Source organism: Sycon ciliatum, chromosome 13 (assembly GCF_964019385.1).
Source record: "Sycon ciliatum chromosome 13, ocSycCili1.1, whole genome shotgun sequence".
NCBI lineage: Eukaryota > Metazoa > Porifera > Calcarea > Leucosolenida > Sycettidae > Sycon > Sycon ciliatum.
This window is the reverse complement of record NC_088655.1, coordinates 8,107,002-8,125,081: the sequence shown is the minus strand read 5'-3', so window position 1 is coordinate 8,125,081 and position 18,080 is coordinate 8,107,002. Positions and strand designations below refer to the sequence as shown.

Sequence of the window (18,080 nt, the reverse complement as noted above, 5' to 3'; positions counted from 1 at the left end):
AGTCGGGTACGTTAAATCTAGAGAGCCGGGTACGTTAAATCTAGAGAGCCGGGTACGTTAAATCTAGAGAGTCGGGTTTGTTAAATCTAGAGAGTCGGGTACGTTAAATCTAGAGAGTCGGGTATGTTAAATCTAGAGAGCCGGGTACGTTCAATCTAGAGTCGGGTACGTTAAATCTAGAGAGCCGGGTCTGTTAAATCTAGAGAGCCGGGTACGTTAAATCTAGAGAGTCGGGTACGTTAAATCTAGAGAGTCGGGTACGTTAAATCTAGAGAGTCGGGTACGTTAAATCTAGAGAGCCGGGGACGTTAAATCTAGAGAGTCGGGTACGTTAAATCTAGAGAGTCGGGTACGTTAAATCTAGAGAGCCGGGTACAGGTGACCACTTGACCTCGGTCAATAGCTTGAAGGGCATCACGCAGCTCACTTTCGGCACCCACAAAGTTTCTGCCGTTGTCTGACACTACTAGACGTGGTGCTCCGCGGTGCTTACAAAATCGGCCAAAAACACATTATAGGCCATCTCTAAATGGCATGCTTGTGTCTCCTGACATGTGAAGAGGCAGAGATAGCGCTTCAATTGTGAGTATCCACGACCTTGACGGGTTAGGAATGGGCCTGCGAAGTCTACTCTAACATGCTGGAAGGCCTGCTTGGTTATACCAACTCGAGTGGCAGGAAGTTGGCCCATGAGCTGGTCTGCAGGCTTCCTCCACTGCCGAATGCAGCCATTACATCGTAGGCGATGCGATTTGATCGCTTGTTTGCCTTTGATCGGGCAATACGAAGATGTCAGGTTGGCCCACAGATGATTTGTGTCGACCCATGGTGGGTTTTGCGATCCTCATTGGCAATGATGAGGTCAGATACTGGATGCCGATACGGCAGTATCAGTGACTGCCTCGTACTTTCCGGCATTGCTGATGCCTGCTGTAGCCTGCCTCCAACGTGTAGTACAAATGGCCGTTCAGCGGTGTCTAGCACTGGATTGAGCCGGAGCAAAGTGTCCGAGGGCTTAACACTTTTCTCCCGCTGTAAGGTCGAAATAGTGGCCAAGTAACACTCCTGCTGGGCAATGCTGATCCAGTGCCGTTCTGCTCGCTGTATTTCAGTTGCCGACAGTTCGGAAACTACTATATTCTCTGCCGACGGCACAGCTACACGAGAGACTGCATCACTGCCCTCAGGTTTTTCCCCTTCTTGGCACCTCGGCAGTTTGAGGAGAACCGGAATATTCAAGCCGTGACACGCTTCAGTCGGTTGCAGGATGAAAAGTTCTCGGGACGCAGTTTAGATACAGTGGCTTCGGCGACAAACGTCAGCGCTTGGTGTCGCTTAGTCTCTCCTAGAAGCTTGCTTGGGACGGTGATATCGCGTTGCGGCCACTCAGTCGATGGCTTGGACAGAAACTCTGGTCATGTCCACCATGTGCTGGTAGCATTCCTCCTGTGGGTAGGTCTGCCGGGTTGATCTTACCGGGCACATGTTGCCATTGCAGAGGTGATGTGGCACGTTGAATCTCCGAGATTTTTACACCGATGTCTGTGAGGAATCGTCGGCTGTGGGATCTCAGCCAGTACAACACATTGAGGCTGGCCGTCCAGAAACGGTGCTCCGTCAATGGTATCTTCAGGGCTGCTTCCAGCTCTTTACTTAGCTGTACTCCAAGGACCGCTCCTTTCAGCTCGAGCTTCGGGATACTTAGCTTCTTGATGGGAGTTTGCCGCGACTTAGCGAATGCCAGTGTCACCTTCATGCGTCCGTCTGGATATTCAGAGCGGACGCAGCAGGTTGCTGCTGTAGCTGCATCCGATGCATCGATGAATGTGTGAACTTCTGTCTTCACGCAGGTTGGATCCGCATCGGTGTACTTAAAACATCGGTCAGCGTGGATCTGTGCACGCATCGTATCTGAAAGTAAAATACGTCCTTGTCAGCAAACCACATGACGCCCAGGGTCTTAGACGATGGTAGAGTGCAGTGCTGGTTACTGTTGACACCCAGGGACGCCTGCGGGGTTTTGTCGGCTTCTGGCACGGACTCAACCACCTCGGTAGAGTTGCATAGCCACTTGCGAAGCTTGAAACCACCAGACTGTAGTAGCTGTGTAAGTTGTTGTTGGGCATCTATTGCCACAGAAGCTGACTGGAAGGAGTCCAGAAGATCGTCGACATAGAAGCTCTCCTGGATTACTTGGAGAAGGTCGTTGCTGCGCATCGAGTCGGTCGCGAAATCTTGTGCAGTTTGCAGTAGAGCCTTGCCGGCGAGATAGGGTGATGCTCTTAGGCCGAAGACCAACCGGTTAAACTCATACACTTGTATATCATCGTCTGGGCTGGCATGCCACAGAAACCGAGTGAACCGCTGATCTTCTTCTTTGAGCCCTACTTGCATAAACATCTCACTGATGTCGGCAACGAGAGCTACTGGTTCCGCAGAGAACCGCAACAGGATGCGAACGATGTCGTTCTGTAGGCGTGGTCATGTGCACATTTCTGCGTTGATGCTGCGACCTTTCCAGACAGCAGCGGCATCAAACACAACACGAATCTTGCTGGTGCTCTTGTCCTCCCGGACGATTGGGAAGTGTGACAGGTACCACTGGTGCTGGTAGTCTGCTGCGGCGATGGCTTCAGGCACAGTCCGGATGTACCCTTTCTCCAGATGTGCTGCAAGAACGCGGTGATATTCTGCCTGGATCGCTGGCTTGGCTGACAGGGTCTTTTCTAGACCTCTCAAGCGCTGTTCAGCTTGAGCGCGGTTTGATGTGATGTTCGGACCAGTTGGGCGGATCCCGGGAAGGCCGATTTCGTACCGCTGCCCATCATGGTGCATGGTAGCCGTGGCCAGTTCCTCTGCTTCACGTTCTGCTCGTGTGCGGTATTGCTGGTCAGCGTTTACAACACAGATGGACTCAGTGTCCCATAGGTTGAGGACGAGCTCATCCAGACGCGGTTCTGTGCCAGAGGAGGTCATCTCTGATCGTACAGCGGCAGTGGCACAGTTCGTGATGATAGACCGGGACCTCTTGGTGCTTGTACCTGTAGGGCCATAGCAAACCCAACCGAGCGGGGTCCGACAGGCAATCGGCGCATCATCGGGGCCTCATAGCTCTTCCAGTGCTGTGTGGAGTGGCGCAGCATCCACACCAATCAGCAGACCAATGTCGCCGGTGTTCATAGTTGGGAATGGTATGCCGTGCAGATGAGTCCAGGCATCTTGGTGTTGACACCAGTCGACTGCCATGGTGTCAGCTGTGACGCATGGCAGAACCCAAGCGCTGATCTGATTGGTCAAGCTGCAGTCTGTACTTTGAATGGTCACCGGTGTACGTCGGCGCATGGCTTCAATCTGGCTGCCACCGAGTGTGGTCACTTGGAGCGGTTCCGGATCTCCAGTCAAACCGATAGCTTCAGCCACTGCGGCTTTGATATACGTGCTGGTGGATGCAGGATCAAGTATTGCTCTGCATACGGTTTCTTGACTTCCGTTGCAAACTGTGACCGGAACTGTCATGAATGATATGGCAGGGAGAGACGTTCGTCGTGGTTGAAAGCGGCACGCATGCAGAACCTGCTCCTTGACAGGTACCTTGCCCTGAATGTTACTGCTATTAGACTGCTTCTGCTGAAGCTTGTTGCTGGTGAACTTGTCGAAATGCAGCAGTGCATGGTGCTTGCCGTTGCACTTTGTGCAGGTGGACCCACTACTGGACATGCTATGGTGGCCGGGTCGCAAGCAGCAAATACAGAGAGGTGTGGGTTTCACTAAATCCCAGGGTTCTCGTACCGACATTGCTGTGAAGGCAGGGCACTGGCTCAGGAGATGATTACCATCACACTTGAAACAGGCATTGGGAGAGTCCGCTTGCTTACCCCTCGAGGCATGGAATGCATGTTGGGTTGCGTGCCGACCTGAGCTGGGTGCTCTGCTGCTGTGGACGTCGTACGGCTCGCGGATAGATGCTGTGGCGGCTTCTCTGGGCAGTGCGAGGCGCGCATCCACCTGCTGTGCTCTGTGCACCTGCTTCAGCAGCCAGGTAGACAACACCTCCGCATCACAGCTATGGTCATCATACCGATCCAGGAATCGGGACAGCATCCGTCTTTGGAACTTCTGAGACACTGCTATGTACAGTTCGCGTCCGGGTGCGACGTTGGCCATTTTCAGGTTAAGCAGGACGTTTCTCAGCTTCACTGCGAGTCGCTACAAAGCTGTTGTGTAATCTTCCCGAGAGATCCGGGGACTGGCCAATAATTCCTGCTGTTGCCGTTCCAGCTCCCGGTTGTCGCCGCCAAACCACTGGTCGAGCTCGTTCAGCTCGGCACTGTATGCCCAGGGCCGTCCAGAATGCCACTGACAAGTTCTTCAGCCTTCCCACCATCCAGCGCCTCACGCAGTGGTGCCATCTTATAATCCTCTGTTGACATGAGATCGTCGTCTACGAGACACATGAAGCGCTGGCGCCATCGAAGATAGCTCTCCTGTTGGCCATTGAATTTGGGCAGTTCCAGCGGGTTTATCTGGAACTGCGGAATACCAACATACCCAGCACTGTGTGGCACACTGTTTACCCAGTTCTGAACGTATCGTGCAGATGCAGTGGGATCCTCTGGACCATGTGGATGGATGGCTGGATTCTGTGCGCTCACAGACCGGTGTGGCGCATTAGAGTCAAGGTGTGTTCTACTGGCTGCACCAGCCTTTGCTGGCTTGAAGCTCCTGGCTGCAGCATTCATGATAGGTGGACGCTTGGCCTGTACACGGTGTACAGGATGTTGTGGTGGTGACCTGACAGGTCTTGTCAGCTCAGACTGCGGTACGACAGTTACTGCAGGTTGGACGCAATCTCCTCTGTGATTGTTCAAACTAACGTTACTGCGTCTTCGGCTGTCAGACTCCACTTCCTGCACTGACTGCTCTTCCACAGCGTTCATATATTATCCAAAACTGCAGTTGGAGATCGAGAGAGCACCGCTACGGTTTGAGTGCACACTTTTAGTCGAAGAGCGATGTGAGCTATGTTGGCTACTGTCGTCCGGAACACTTTCCTCATCGGAGAGCCTAGCTAGGTCCTCGGCCAACTCCAGCTCCACCAGTCTTTTGTCTTGTTCGAATTTCTTTGCCAGAAATTCCTTTTCAAGACGTAACGTCTTCGCAGCGGCCTGAATCTTCGCTTGTCGTCGTGAGAACGATGTTGCTCTGGACGTACTACTAGTACCTGACCTACTTGATTCTGCGCTTCCTACAGACCTGGCATCTGCCATTTTCCTGCCTGCCAACGAAGGGAATTCGAAGCCTTCTGCCTCAACTCTTGCTGGTGGAATGCCTTTTAATCTCCTGCTTTTTCGAACTCACTGTTCGCTCTCAGCTCGCTCTGTCTCTAAGTTCGCCATCCGGCTCGAAGGACAGGGGCGTCACCCGTGATGGGCATGGGGGGCACATGCACCCCCCTAAAAAAATTGACCTTGTTTTTTGCGAACTCCTGGTTATGAAAAGTGTAGTGCTGGTAAAATCTACTAATACTTAATAGTACAGTAGGTATGGGTTATAGCGTGGGTGTTTGAAAAACGACTTTCTATTCTTATTTCCGATATTTCTTACACACCATAAATCAAGTGTGATATATCATGTGCATGTGCGCAGAGGCAGGAAGATCATCGTACATACAAGGTAGTGCTGCTGTGCATGTGGCTGGTCACAGTCACATAGGCTTACCATGTGGCTATGCAACATAAGTTACATGAACACAATAGTTGAACCGGCAGCACTACGACCCAACGCGAGTCAGATCAGAACTGCTTTGGACGGAGGTTATTACTACAGGCGATATACTTTGTACTGATCTGGCATGTTTTGCTACACAAAGTCCATTCTTAGGAGCGATATATTCTACTGTACCATAAAATTGCTTGTAAGAATAAATGTGCACAGGAAATCCATGTTATGATTATGAAAACATGAGAGTTCATTCTTGTAGGCAGTATATTCTTTTACACGACCACGCTATAACCGATACGCACTGTAATAAACTGCATGCACTAAAACTAGTTGTACTGCGCTGCCGCGATCGCGTGACGCGGCGTGAGTGCATGTAGCGAGTGCATGTAGTGAGTGCATGTAGCGAGTGCATGTAGTGAGTGCATGTAGTGAGTGCATGTAGTGAGTGCATGTAGTGAGTGCATGTAGCGAGTGCATGTAGTGAGTGCATGTAGCGAGTGCATGTAGCGAGTGCATGTAGCGAGTGCATGTAGTGAGTGCATGTAGTGAGTGCATGTAGCGAGTGCATGTAGTGAGTGCATGTAGTGAGTGCATGTAGTGAGTGCATGTAGTGAGTGCATGTAGCGAGTGCATGTACATGACCAGTAAGGCAGTAGGCAGTACGACTCGTAAACTACTTACACTAGTTACACTGAAATGGCACCAAATGCCTGAAAATGCTTGCAATCCCGGTGGAGTATAATGAAGAATTCTTGTCCCCGATCATAGCGTCTTCTTGGCTTGTTGCAGAATCAAAAATTCTTGCACTGAAATGGCACCAAATGCTCGGAAATGCTTGCAATTGGCTTTAATTTTTGAAATTTTTCCCGGGGAAGGCTCCCGTACCCCATGGCCGCCCCACCTCCAAAGTCGGTGCGACGGGCCTGCTTACAGCGAACCTTTTCGTGTTTTCCTGTGCAAAATTCGCGTGCACCCCCCTGTAAAGGGGTCCGGTGACGCCCCTGACGGACCATTATGTTCTTACTCGAACATGCCTCCAGAACGCACAGGACTCGTTGTTTTAGAAGACTGTATTATAATGTTTTACTCTGACTCTGCTGGAAATCATCTTGCAGTACAAAGGCAAGTTCTGCCTCTCTCGAAGCAGAAGCGGAGATTCAAAAAACATTCAAATCAAAAGATCGCGCGAAAGCAGTGTACGCGACTACGCGCATCAGACGTGAATACAACATGAGAAGTGAAAGCAGTATTCTACTAGCTGTTCACGTAGCGAGTGTCGGTCGTAAACTCGGCAATGCACAACAGGTGACGAAACTCACGAGGTGAATGACGTGAAGAGGACAGATTAATAGCAAATGTCAGCTGCTTGTGGTCTGTCAGGATATGGAATGAACGGCCCTCCAAGTGATGCTGAAAATGCCGGATTGCGAGGTAGATACTTGGCAGTTCACCACGTCGGCCTCACCATGGCATTTGTATGTGGCGCGCAACGTGGGCGACATGCGACATTCGTTTGACGTCGCACTCGACGTGTCTTGCCAGAGTTTGCCTGGCTATATATTTCGATCCGTTCTGTGTTTGAATCATTCTTGTTTGCTTGTAGTGTTTTTAAACCATCCCACCTCCCTTTTCTCATCACTAATTCACTTTCATAAAGTGAATAAATGAGGTGTTGGCCACGTTCATTTCCAGCTACTCAGGGTCGTCCCTCGGACGTAGACTTTTGTAGAAACTTGGCTCCGCCAACATTCTGTTCCGGCAGTGTCTACCCGGCCGACCCTGAATCCTCTCCCGTAGAAACTTGGCTCCGCCAACATTCTGCTTCGGCCATGTCTACGCATTTCTCTCCGTAGCCTCTCACTCTGATGGCCGGTACTCCCCAGTACCGCAAATTGCTGTGTGTTGTAGTAGATGTGCGTGTGTGTGTGTGCGCGCGCAATTGGTGTTCGGCGAGCTGCCTGCCCCCCGTCCTCGTCACGGCCCGAAGAAGAGGTGGCGAGATGTGATGTCGACTGACCTTGCGGACCTCGGCATGACCACCTGGCTTGAGAGTTGCCAAGATCGTCCCGGCTGGAGACGAGTTGCGAGTAGCACTCCGCCGCCACAGCCCGCTCCTGATCCTCTTCTCTGTGTCTGTGGTCGCCCGTTTCGTCGACCAGGAGACCTGAAACGACATGCCAAGTTCTGCGCTCGCGTTCTCACTTGAACTTTACGACATTCGCTATCATTGCATACGCAATGGGCAAGGTCAAGGTCAAGGTCAAGGTGTGTGTGTGTGTGTGTGTGTGTGTGTATGTGTGTGTGTGTGTGTGTGTGTGTGTGTGTGTGTGTGTGTGTGTAATCCCAGCACTAGTTGCTGTGTCTAACGTAGCTGTTCGCTATCATTGCTTCTGTGTTGGGCAGGTCTGAGGTCTGGGGTCTGAGGTGTGTGTATGTATTTATGCGTGTGTTTTTGGATGTGTGTGTTTGTGTGTGTGTGTGTGTGTGTTTGTGTGTGTGTGTGTGTGTGCGTTCATGCATGAGTATGTGCGTGTTTTCATGTGTTTGTGTGCATCAACATGTATATGCTCGTGGGTATATGTGGACATGGTTTTTCTTTGTTGTTGCTGCTACTTCCAGTATGGTGACACACCATTACATATTGCAGCACTGATTGGTAATGTTTCCGTAGCAGATTATCTACTTAATTCTGGACATTCGTTGGAACCAAAGAATGATGTAAGTCAGATTATCCCTGATGCTTTCTCGTTTTTGTATGAGCAGAAAGAAGAATTAAGCAGTTAAATATTTTTTTGGGAGTATACTTCTGTGCCTTCTCTTCATATCGTGACGTACCTTCTCCCGTACGTTGTCTCCTTCCGCATCACCAAGGTGATATAGCGGCACGAACAAATGAGAGCAAGAACAATGAATTATAATGTATTATTGTGAAAAGAAGAAGGACAAAATGTTACGAGTTCTGACAAACTGTCCACTAACGTAACCAGATCTTATACAGTCAGTGAGCGCGACAAAATGGCACAAAACTGACAAGGTTTACTGAGACATTCGGCGACCTGACTCCTAGCTCCAACAATTCTCCAAAGGGCAAAGGAAAGCACAACGAAGAAGAGCACGAGCTACGCGCCACGGCAACAAAAATGCCTAAAGTTACTGGATGATGGCGAAAATAGTAAGACTCTTGGACATACCGGCCTTACTACAACTCGACGACGCAAAACAACTGACCACCCAACTTGGGAGGCTCAAGTTTATGTAATAAACATAGAAAGGGGAAGCTCACCAAAGACAAATTGTCTCAAACCGAAACGTCAATATCCTACTGAACTCCACTATCATGTAAATGTGATGGACGAGTTTTGTACAAAAACAAGTTCTTCCACACGACTTATGTTTTGCCGTATATGTCATGACGTCTCATCAGGTGTGCAAAGTTGAACTCGGATGGTGAGCCAATTAAACTTTGGTGAAAAAAGCGAAGGACAAAATGTTACAAGTTATGATTAACTGTCCACCAACGTAACCAGATCTTATACAGTCAGCGAGTGCGACAAAATGGTGGTTGATGGACAGTTAGTCATAACTCGTAACATTAATTTTTGTAAAAATTCGACGAGGAGACAATAATTTTAATATGGCAATAAGTAGGACGAGCTGAAGTGATATGTGGACTACTTTATTAACAATGTAAGCGATGGAGACGATGCAAGAAACAATCTAAAGGGTAAATAAAATACATGTAAGAAGAAAAAGGGCAATGGAAAAAAAGATGATTCGAACAAGTTTTCGTACAACACTCTTCAGGAATCACCGTTGTACTAAAGAACAAAATGAGAACAAAGGAAATAATATAACGGTGATTCCTGAAGAGTGTTGTACGAAAACTTGTTCGAATCATCTTTTTTTCCATTGCCCTTTTTCTTAAGAAAGGGTTTGCTCCCCACACCGGAGCTCGCGCTATTCCGCCGACTTTACTTGACACTTGACTGACTCACGACTGCCATCCAGAGCACACGAGAAGTCCATCGAACCTTCGACTCGGCAAACCTGCAAGAAAGCACCACTCCCTGCTCAAGCAGGGAGTGGTGCTTTCTTGCAGGTTTGCCGAGTCGAAGGTTCGATGGACTTCTCGTGTGCTCTGGATGGCAGTCGTGAGTCAGTCAAGTGTCAAGTAAAGTCGGCGGAATAGCGCGAGCTCCGGTGTGGGGAGCAAACCCTTTCTTACAAATCATCGCCGAAGTCGCAACCACTACTTCGTGCCCTTTTTCTTCTTACATGTATTTTATTTACCCTTTAGATTGTTTCTTGCATCGTCTCCATCGCTTACATTGTTAATAAAGTAGTCCACATGTCACTTCAGCTCGTCCTACTTATTGCCATATTAATTTTTGTCCTTCTCTTTTTTCACCAAAATTTTATTAGCTCGCCATCCGAGTTCATAATTCATTGTATTTGTAATTGCTCTTGTTTGCTCTTCCTTGTATATCACCTGAGGAGAAGGTACAGAAGTTTATCGCGAAACCATTAGTTTTCAGAATGTTGTTGAAGAGCTGGAGGTTTAGCTTAGCTTCATTAGCCTGGAAAACGATAATGAGTTACTTGCGTCACCTCGAACGTGCTCGTAAGTCCAATGTCTTGAAGAGATCTGGTATATGTTTCCAAGTTGGCTATTCGAGGATCGCAGCACCTCTGCTATTTTTTATTATTCCTCTGGAATCCCTCTCGAGTGCTGGACTCCAGGTGTCATTGTGTGATCTACAAGCGCTTTGTCCGCCCGCGCACAAACCACTCTGGCTCGCCCCATCCAACAGGGTGGCCATCGCCAATCGGTGAGGACCCTACCTTTGCCTCCTGTACAATATGCATTGTCCATATGCACATCGCCTTCTACAGAGAATGTTGCCACCCCACAGCCCCAATCCCAAACAGTCCACGCCACCCGTAGTACGTTTTGAAGACCCACCCACGCACACCAACTGGCAAATGAAATTCCACTCCCTTCCCGCAACAACCTGTGTCGAGCCTACCCTCGCGCAATTTTCCCCGTCTGGAACCAGCTGCTCGTCAGAGTCTTTTCTGGTCCATTTTGCACCAATAACTTACAACGTTTCAAAGTTGCAGCCAACCGCTATTTGAAGAATAATGACTAATCGTGGGCACATGATCATCTCTGAGTATCAGCATCATATCTGCCTCACCCCATGATTTTTTCAAATTCCGCTCCACGTACTCCTCCCAATAACGTGTTTCCTTCTTTTCTCTCCTTCTCCTCCTAACACTCTCTGTCTTATCTTTCCCCGCCTTCTAATGTACTGTCTCTCATCCTAACATTTAGTATCATGTATCTGTACCTGTCAGTGTGATGCAAGCCAGATATGGAATGATCGAAGAACGATAGATTGACCATCACTGTGGATAAGAGTCATACTGTAGCTCAGTAGGTTAGAGCATTGCTCGAGAATAGCAAGGTCCCTGGTTCGAGTCCCGGTGGTGTGACTGATGATTTTTTCTGTCTTTCATATTATTATTCTGGCTTGCAAGTGTTGAGTTTCGGAGAGAAAAGAGCAGTACGTGGCAGTACGTGGCATGTGGCCTCTGATTTTGTAATACTTTGAAATTCTCCGTGAAGTCCAAATTTGAAATTGCTACCTGTCACTTCTTTCTTTTTTCTTCTTCTTTCTTTTTGGTACGTTTTATGTAAAATAAACACAACAACAACATGTCCCCATGATGTCGAGACCTCAGGTCGGTTGAGGGCAGAAAGCCTCGCCATCAATGCTCCCACTATGCATTTTTTTGTCTTTTCCCCAGAGCCGTGATCAATGTTGATAAATAAAAAAGAAAGAAAAAAACCTCCCTAGCCTAGGCATTCACAGAACGCTTGGAGCACTCTGCTTTCTTCTTTTTGCACGAGCTCCATTGTTCAACTGGCCCAGATATGCTCCTCGCCCGTCTTCCATCCTGAGCTACCAACACATCAAGCCATAGCACCCAACTGCATTCATCACACCAGTTTCAGCTCACTCCCACTCTTTCCTTCAGAGAACGGAATGATGTACTTTCGTCCTTCCCTCAGCATGTTGTGGAGGTCTGGAACCAGCTCCCGCAGTGTGTTCTGCTGAACCCGTGAACAAGGAAAGAATTGCAGATGTTCAAAGAGAAGGTCAATGCCCACCTGCACTTTACTCGCTGGGAGTGGGCAATGGATAGGCTATGAACTAAAGACAAAAGACGAAAATGCTCTAACTCTGTTCCCTCTTCCATTAACTTCTAGATCCTCGCTCCACACATACTGGCATACACAGAGACATAGACAGCAATAGCGCCTACACACAAAGTGAAGGGTAGTTGGCCGCAGCCAGATGTGACTCAGAAAAAGCATAGCGCGGCGACAACGCTGAAGAAGGCAGAGAGATGCAAACAAAACAGGGAGACTGACAGAGAGAATACATGACAAAAACAAGTAGGCTATGACCTACACAAAGTTGCTCATAGTCCAAGGAGCTAGCATCCTGATCTGATGCAGTACGTCCCAGTTTAGTAATGAGGAACAACCCACCAAATTGAGTGTGAGAGCATGTAGGGTGTCTATAGTAGTTCAGGTGTCAGGAACTGGCCAGCCAGGACTTAACCATATCGAAGGATAGTGGCTGCTTCGGTGAAGAGCTGAGCAGTGCTGGCCGCACTGTAATAACAGGTAGGTGATAGTGATACTTCCACGCAGTGCACATGAACAAGGCATCTGATTCTCAAACCTGACTGAGCAGCAAGTGGCGACTGTAAAGACGACATTTAGCAGATATATCGGTTCAGTTTGGGCTGAACAGAATCAATCCTCCCATAGCCAACCCCTGGAGTACTCTAAAGCAGGGAGTAGAGAAGAGAAAGGAGAAAGAACAAGCAGGAAAAGCACACAGAACAGCAGAGTAAGTCATCTGGATGCAAGAATCATGTACAGGGTTGTACCACAAACAGACTCAGGACAAGTGAAAACCGATAGGGACGGCATGATTAAGTTCACAGCATAACATTGTTGGAATTAATCCAGGAATATTCACACAGTGCCGCCAGGCCTCACACAGAACACACAGAGCCCATGCAAGAAGCCAGTAAGTTAGGTCTGATCTGTTTTGCAAAGTGCACGTAACACATGTCCAATCTGACTAGTACAGTGGACAAAATTTGACTTCACACAGTATAGAATGAACTCCTCCAGTAAGACATTTTTACTGGGATACAGCTGACACCACACAGTATGCAAGACACTCCTCCAATAGGACAGATAATGATACTGGAACTCAATATTTTACTCTTGGTGACCGAAATGTATAGCCGGTAAGATCATTCTACTGGGACCCGTCCAACCTGGTACATGGCGAACGCATTCATTCATCGAGACGATCATGCAGACTCAACTGACATCGCACATTGCACAATACGTCAACTACATGTAGTAAGACATTGATATTGGGAGGTAGCGGACATTACACAGTACCCAAAGCACCCGTAGAGACTGTTATACTGGGACCCGTCTGACATTGTATAGTACACAATCTGATGAGCGAATAAGACATACTGGAATGAACTCCTCCAGTAATACATTTTGACTAGGACACAGCTGACCCCACACCGTATGCAAAGCACTCCTCTAATGAGACATACTGATACTGGAACTCGACATATAACTCTCGGTAAACAATACGTACATCCGGTAAGACCATTCTACTGGGACTCAACCCATCATTGTACGTGGCATAATGCACTCATTCTTTGAAACAATCGTACAGAGACTCAACTGACATCGTACATTGCACAATACGTCAACTAGTAAGACATTGATATTGGGAGGTGGCGGACACTGCCGGGCTGGACGTGCTTCACATTGATTGGTGCATAAGGCGTTCATCTAGTGAGACAGTTATATGGGCACTCATCTGGCGTCGCACAGTGTAGAACGCAATCATCCCGGGCGACAGATCTAGAGGGGTTCGTCTGGCATTGGACACTGCGCAGTGCACTCTTCCAATAAGACAGTTATACTGGGCATCCTCCGTCATCTCGCAGTGCACAATGCACCCTTCCAGTAAGACAGTTATACTGGGAATCCGCAGTCATCTCACAGTGCACAATGCACTCTTCTAGTAAGACATTTATACTGGGAATCCGCAGTCATCTCGCAGTGCACAATGCACTCTTCCAGTCAGATATACCGGGATTCGTCGGACGTCGCACAGCTCCCGATGCACTCCTTCGGTGAGCCAGTTCTATTGGGACTCATATGGAATTGCACAGCGCATAATGTGTTCGTCGATTCAGACAGTTACACCAGGAATCAACGCTGACACTCAGCGCACAATGTACTCATCAAGTAAGACAGCTCGGGCATAGCACAACGCACGATGCGTTCATCCAGTGAGACAGATACAACAGGACATGTCCAGCAACACACTATACGAAGTACACTCATCCAGAAACACAGTTTTACCACACAGTGCACAATGTGCTTGTCAATTAGGACAGTTACACCAGGAATCATCGCCGACACTCAGTGCACAATGCACTCACCAGGCAAGACCGTTGTAACATAGCACAACGCACAATGCGTTCATTAAGACAGATACAACAGGACTTGACCGCCCGCACAGTATGCGGAGCACACTCATTCCGAAACACAGTTATGCCACCAGAACACAGTGTGCCATACGCGCGTTCACAAAGATAGCTTCGCTTACACGAATTTGTAGATTCATCCCCAGCCGCACAAATATTGCACCGACGCTGTACAAGGGATATACTGGAAGCGGAGCTAGTGTAGTACCCTACCCCGCAGAAGTATTGGAATTGCAAACATTGCCTGTAGAGGTGTAAAGAAATAGCACAATTACTACAAGCTGGAGCATATTCCATTGTACAACTACGCCTGACCAGATACAGTTAAGAAAGCACTTTATACCACACTCTACAAATCGGGCATGGTTGGCGGCGCTACTCTCGTTACCGAATTATTTGGTGCGTGCCGGAGGAAGAGGAAGGGGGAGACAATATCCACTATATTACAGAGGATGCTTGGAGTACAGAAACAAGTAATTTCATTCACGACCGCAACAAAGCTCCAGCGGAGCCGACTGGAGTACACTACGGCACCAATCTGTCAAACCTATGAGAAAAGCATACAATAAAATCAACATATCTGGATAGTCACTGGCGGCAAGCCACAAGCCACAATGCAGAGGACAATGTTACCGGGCTTGATGTTGCGGCTGCGTCGAGACCATTGCTGAAGCACATTCAGCCGAGGCACTATTTTCTCGAAGCCATCGCCGCCATACCTCGCGTAGGAGCTGTTGGAGGAGCCGCCAACGACGCTGTGGGTGCAACTCAGCGACTTCTTCGAGTGGCAGAGTCAGCTCACACTGTCCATCTAGGAAGTGCATCGATGTTAGCGGTGCGGCATCATCCACGTCAATCCGGACAGTGGTCAACGGGCGCGACTTGAGTAGGCCTTTTGCACCCACCATGGCAGTTACAAGTTCCTCATCAGTGAGATTGGCCTGGGACAGACTTTCCATCATTACGCTCTTTTTGCCTTGACCACCTACTCAAAGACGCCGCCAAAGTGCGGAGCGAGAGGTGGATTGAAGCGCCAGTGAACTCCTTGGCTGGCCCTACTTGCGGGCACTTCATTAGAACCTAGCGCTTGATCGGCTTCTCTTAGCTCGGCAATGCACCGACAAAGTTCGTCCCGTTGTCTGACACGACCTCAGCTGGCACGGCTCTGCACTTGCAGAAAGGGGTGAATGCTAGCAGACACGACTCGTTGTCCAGGCCATACGCCATCTCGAAATGACAGCCTCAGGATTGCAAACAAGAGAAGACACAGAGGTACCTCTTCAGCTGGGTCTTGCCACGTCCTTGTTTTGTCCGGAACGGACCGGCATAGTCAACTCCCACTCTTGAAAATGCCCGGTACGGTGGAGCTGTTCGGAATAGCGGGAGCGGTGCTATCTGCTGCAAAGCCACAGTGGCCCACTTCTTCTTGCAGAGCACGCAGTGTGCACGGTGAGATCGTGCAACAACCTTGCAACGGATGATCCAAAACCGCAGCATTAGGTTTGCCAAGAGGTGGTTTGGGCCCACACTGTGATCACACTTGCGATCTTCGGTGTCGACTATCAACTGAGTAATCCGATGGTGCTGGGGCAAGATTATCGGATGCCGGGTATGCTCAGGCAAGTGGCTGGCAGTCTTCAGACGACCTCCAACGCGTAGCACACACGGGTAGTCCTTGTCGAGCACTGGATTCAGCCGTAGCAGCGGCTTCCCTGACGAGCTGTTCGGAATAGCGGGAGCGGTGCTATCTGCTGCAAAGCCACAGTGGCCCACTTCTTCTTGCAGAGCACGCAGTGCGCACGGTGAGATTGTGCGACAACCTTGCCACGGATGATCCAAAACCGCAGCATCAGGTTTGCCAAGAGGTGGTTTGGGCCCAAACTGTGATCACACTTGCGATCTTCGGTGTCGACTATCAACTGAGTAATGCGATGGTGCTGGGGCAAGATTATCGGATGCCGGATATGCTCAGGCAAGTGGCTGGCAGTCTTCAGATGACCTCCAACGCGTAGCACACACAGGTAGATCTTGTCGAGCACTGGATTCAGCCGTAGCAGCGGGTCATTCGCTGCAAGGGACTTCCCTGACGTCAGCTGCCGATACGAAGCGGGATAGCTCTCTGCTTGTGCAATCGCATACCAGTGACATTCGGCACGCTGGAGCTCCTCAGACTTCAGCTCCACAGAGTCGACTGCTGTAACTGCTGCTTCCGGATCCCCTCTCGTGCTAATATGACGTCGACGACACCGGTTGATGAAACGGTAGCACCAGGCCATCAATCTTACTAGTCGTTTCCATGACGAGTAGTTGTCGGGGTGGAGACCAAACACCTCCGCTGAAACTTGCTGCACAGAGAACGCCATCACTTGCGATCGCTTTACCATTCCGGGCAACTCTTTTGGCATGGTTATCTGACGAGAGGGCCACTGATTGTGCTGCTGGACGAGGAACTCGGGGCCCCTGCACCATACTGAATCACTGGCTAGCTTGGCTGCTGTCAAGCCTCTGGTGCCCTTGTCGGCTTGGTTCAGCTTTCCAGGAACGTGGTTGCACTGGCTGCCAGCTAAATACTCTTGTACTTCAGCTATCTGGTTGCCCACGTCGACTTTAAACTTTCTGCAATGTGTGCTCACCCAACGAAGCACGTTCATCGAGTCGGACCAGTAGGTGGCATCAGCCTTCGGCAGATCTAGCGCGTCATTCACTGTCTGGGCCATGCAAACACCAATCATAGCACCCTTCAGCTCCAGCTTCAGGATCGACATCTTCTTAATGGGACATGGACGCGCCTTGGCGAGTGCTAGCGTTACTCGCACATTGCCATCTGGGTACTCAGCACGAACGTACACGCTAGCGGTGTAGGCGGCATCTGAAGCATCCGTGAACACGTGCAGCGACAATGTAGCGACAGACGACTCGCGACCCGGACACTTGAAGCAGCGCGGCGCACGGATCGGCGCCAGATCTCCCAGCTCGCTAAACGAGGATGTCCATCTCCGCGTGTGCTCAGCGTCCAGTGGGTCATCCCAGCCCACGCCGAGGATGCACAGCTCCTGGAACATGACACGAAAGCGAATCGTGAAGGGAGCTAGTTGTCCGCGTGGGTCGAATATAGATGCCATCTTACTCAGCATGGCTCGCTTGGTCAGCTTCTCTGTTGCAGACGGCTTGAACTCAAAGGCGAAGGTATCATCCTCTGCCGACCACATCACGCCTAGCGTCTTGACTGATGGTAGCACACAGTTATCATGATCATTGATGCTAGCTACGAGCTGCGGTGAGCTGTCACCTTTCGGTACGCCGTCCATCACCTCCGAGCTATTGCTGAGCCACTTGCGGAGGTTGAAGCTGCCCTGCTCAAGGATGTCCTGTACTGTCTGCTGTGTGCGGATGGCTTCCGGTACGGAGACAGCAGAGCGCAGCAGATCATCCACATACATGTCTCGGTCAACGATCTGCAACATGGCAGGGTCATACTTGTCGGCTGTCTCGCGGCACACCACTTGTAGCGCCTTGCATGCCAGGTACGGAGACGTCTTGATGCCGAACACCAACCCCTCGAACTCGTATACACGTGAGTCCCACACAAAGCGATGATATCGGCGGTCTTGCTCAGCCAGCACGACTTGCAGGAACATCTCGGTAATGTCCGCCGTGAGCATCACTGGCTCCTTGTGGAACCGCAGAAGCACTTTCACTAGGTCATTCTGCAGAGCGGGTCAAGCCTACATGCACTCATTGATCGACGT

The 18,080-nt window shown here is 49.6% G+C and overlaps 2 protein-coding genes across 2 annotated transcripts in view; one reads left to right on the top strand and one right to left on the bottom strand.

The window, feature by feature from the left end:
• Window positions 1–1,345: 1,345 nt before the first annotated feature.
• On the bottom strand, window positions 1,346–1,756 carry LOC135829139 (uncharacterized). Its single transcript, XM_065341545.1, has one exon. It carries the CDS (start codon window positions 1,754–1,756, stop codon window positions 1,346–1,348), a length of 411 nt encoding a protein of 136 aa, XP_065197617.1.
• A 5,970-nt stretch (window positions 1,757–7,726) lies between these two features.
• LOC135829138 (uncharacterized) overlaps window positions 7,727–18,080 on the top strand; it is a 210,596-nt gene continuing 200,242 nt past the window's right edge. The window contains exons 1-2 of the mRNA XM_065341544.1: window positions 7,727–7,852; window positions 8,341–8,439. Of these exons, the coding sequence (XP_065197616.1) occupies window positions 7,727–7,852; window positions 8,341–8,439 (225 nt within the window). The remainder of the gene's footprint in view (window positions 7,853–8,340; window positions 8,440–18,080) is intronic.

What these genes read in the sequence shown, in the direction of transcription:
- LOC135829139 (XM_065341545.1), bottom strand. Translation starts at nt 1,756, where the DNA reads ATGAAGGTGACACTGGCATTCGCTAAGTCGCGGCAAACTCCCATCAAG.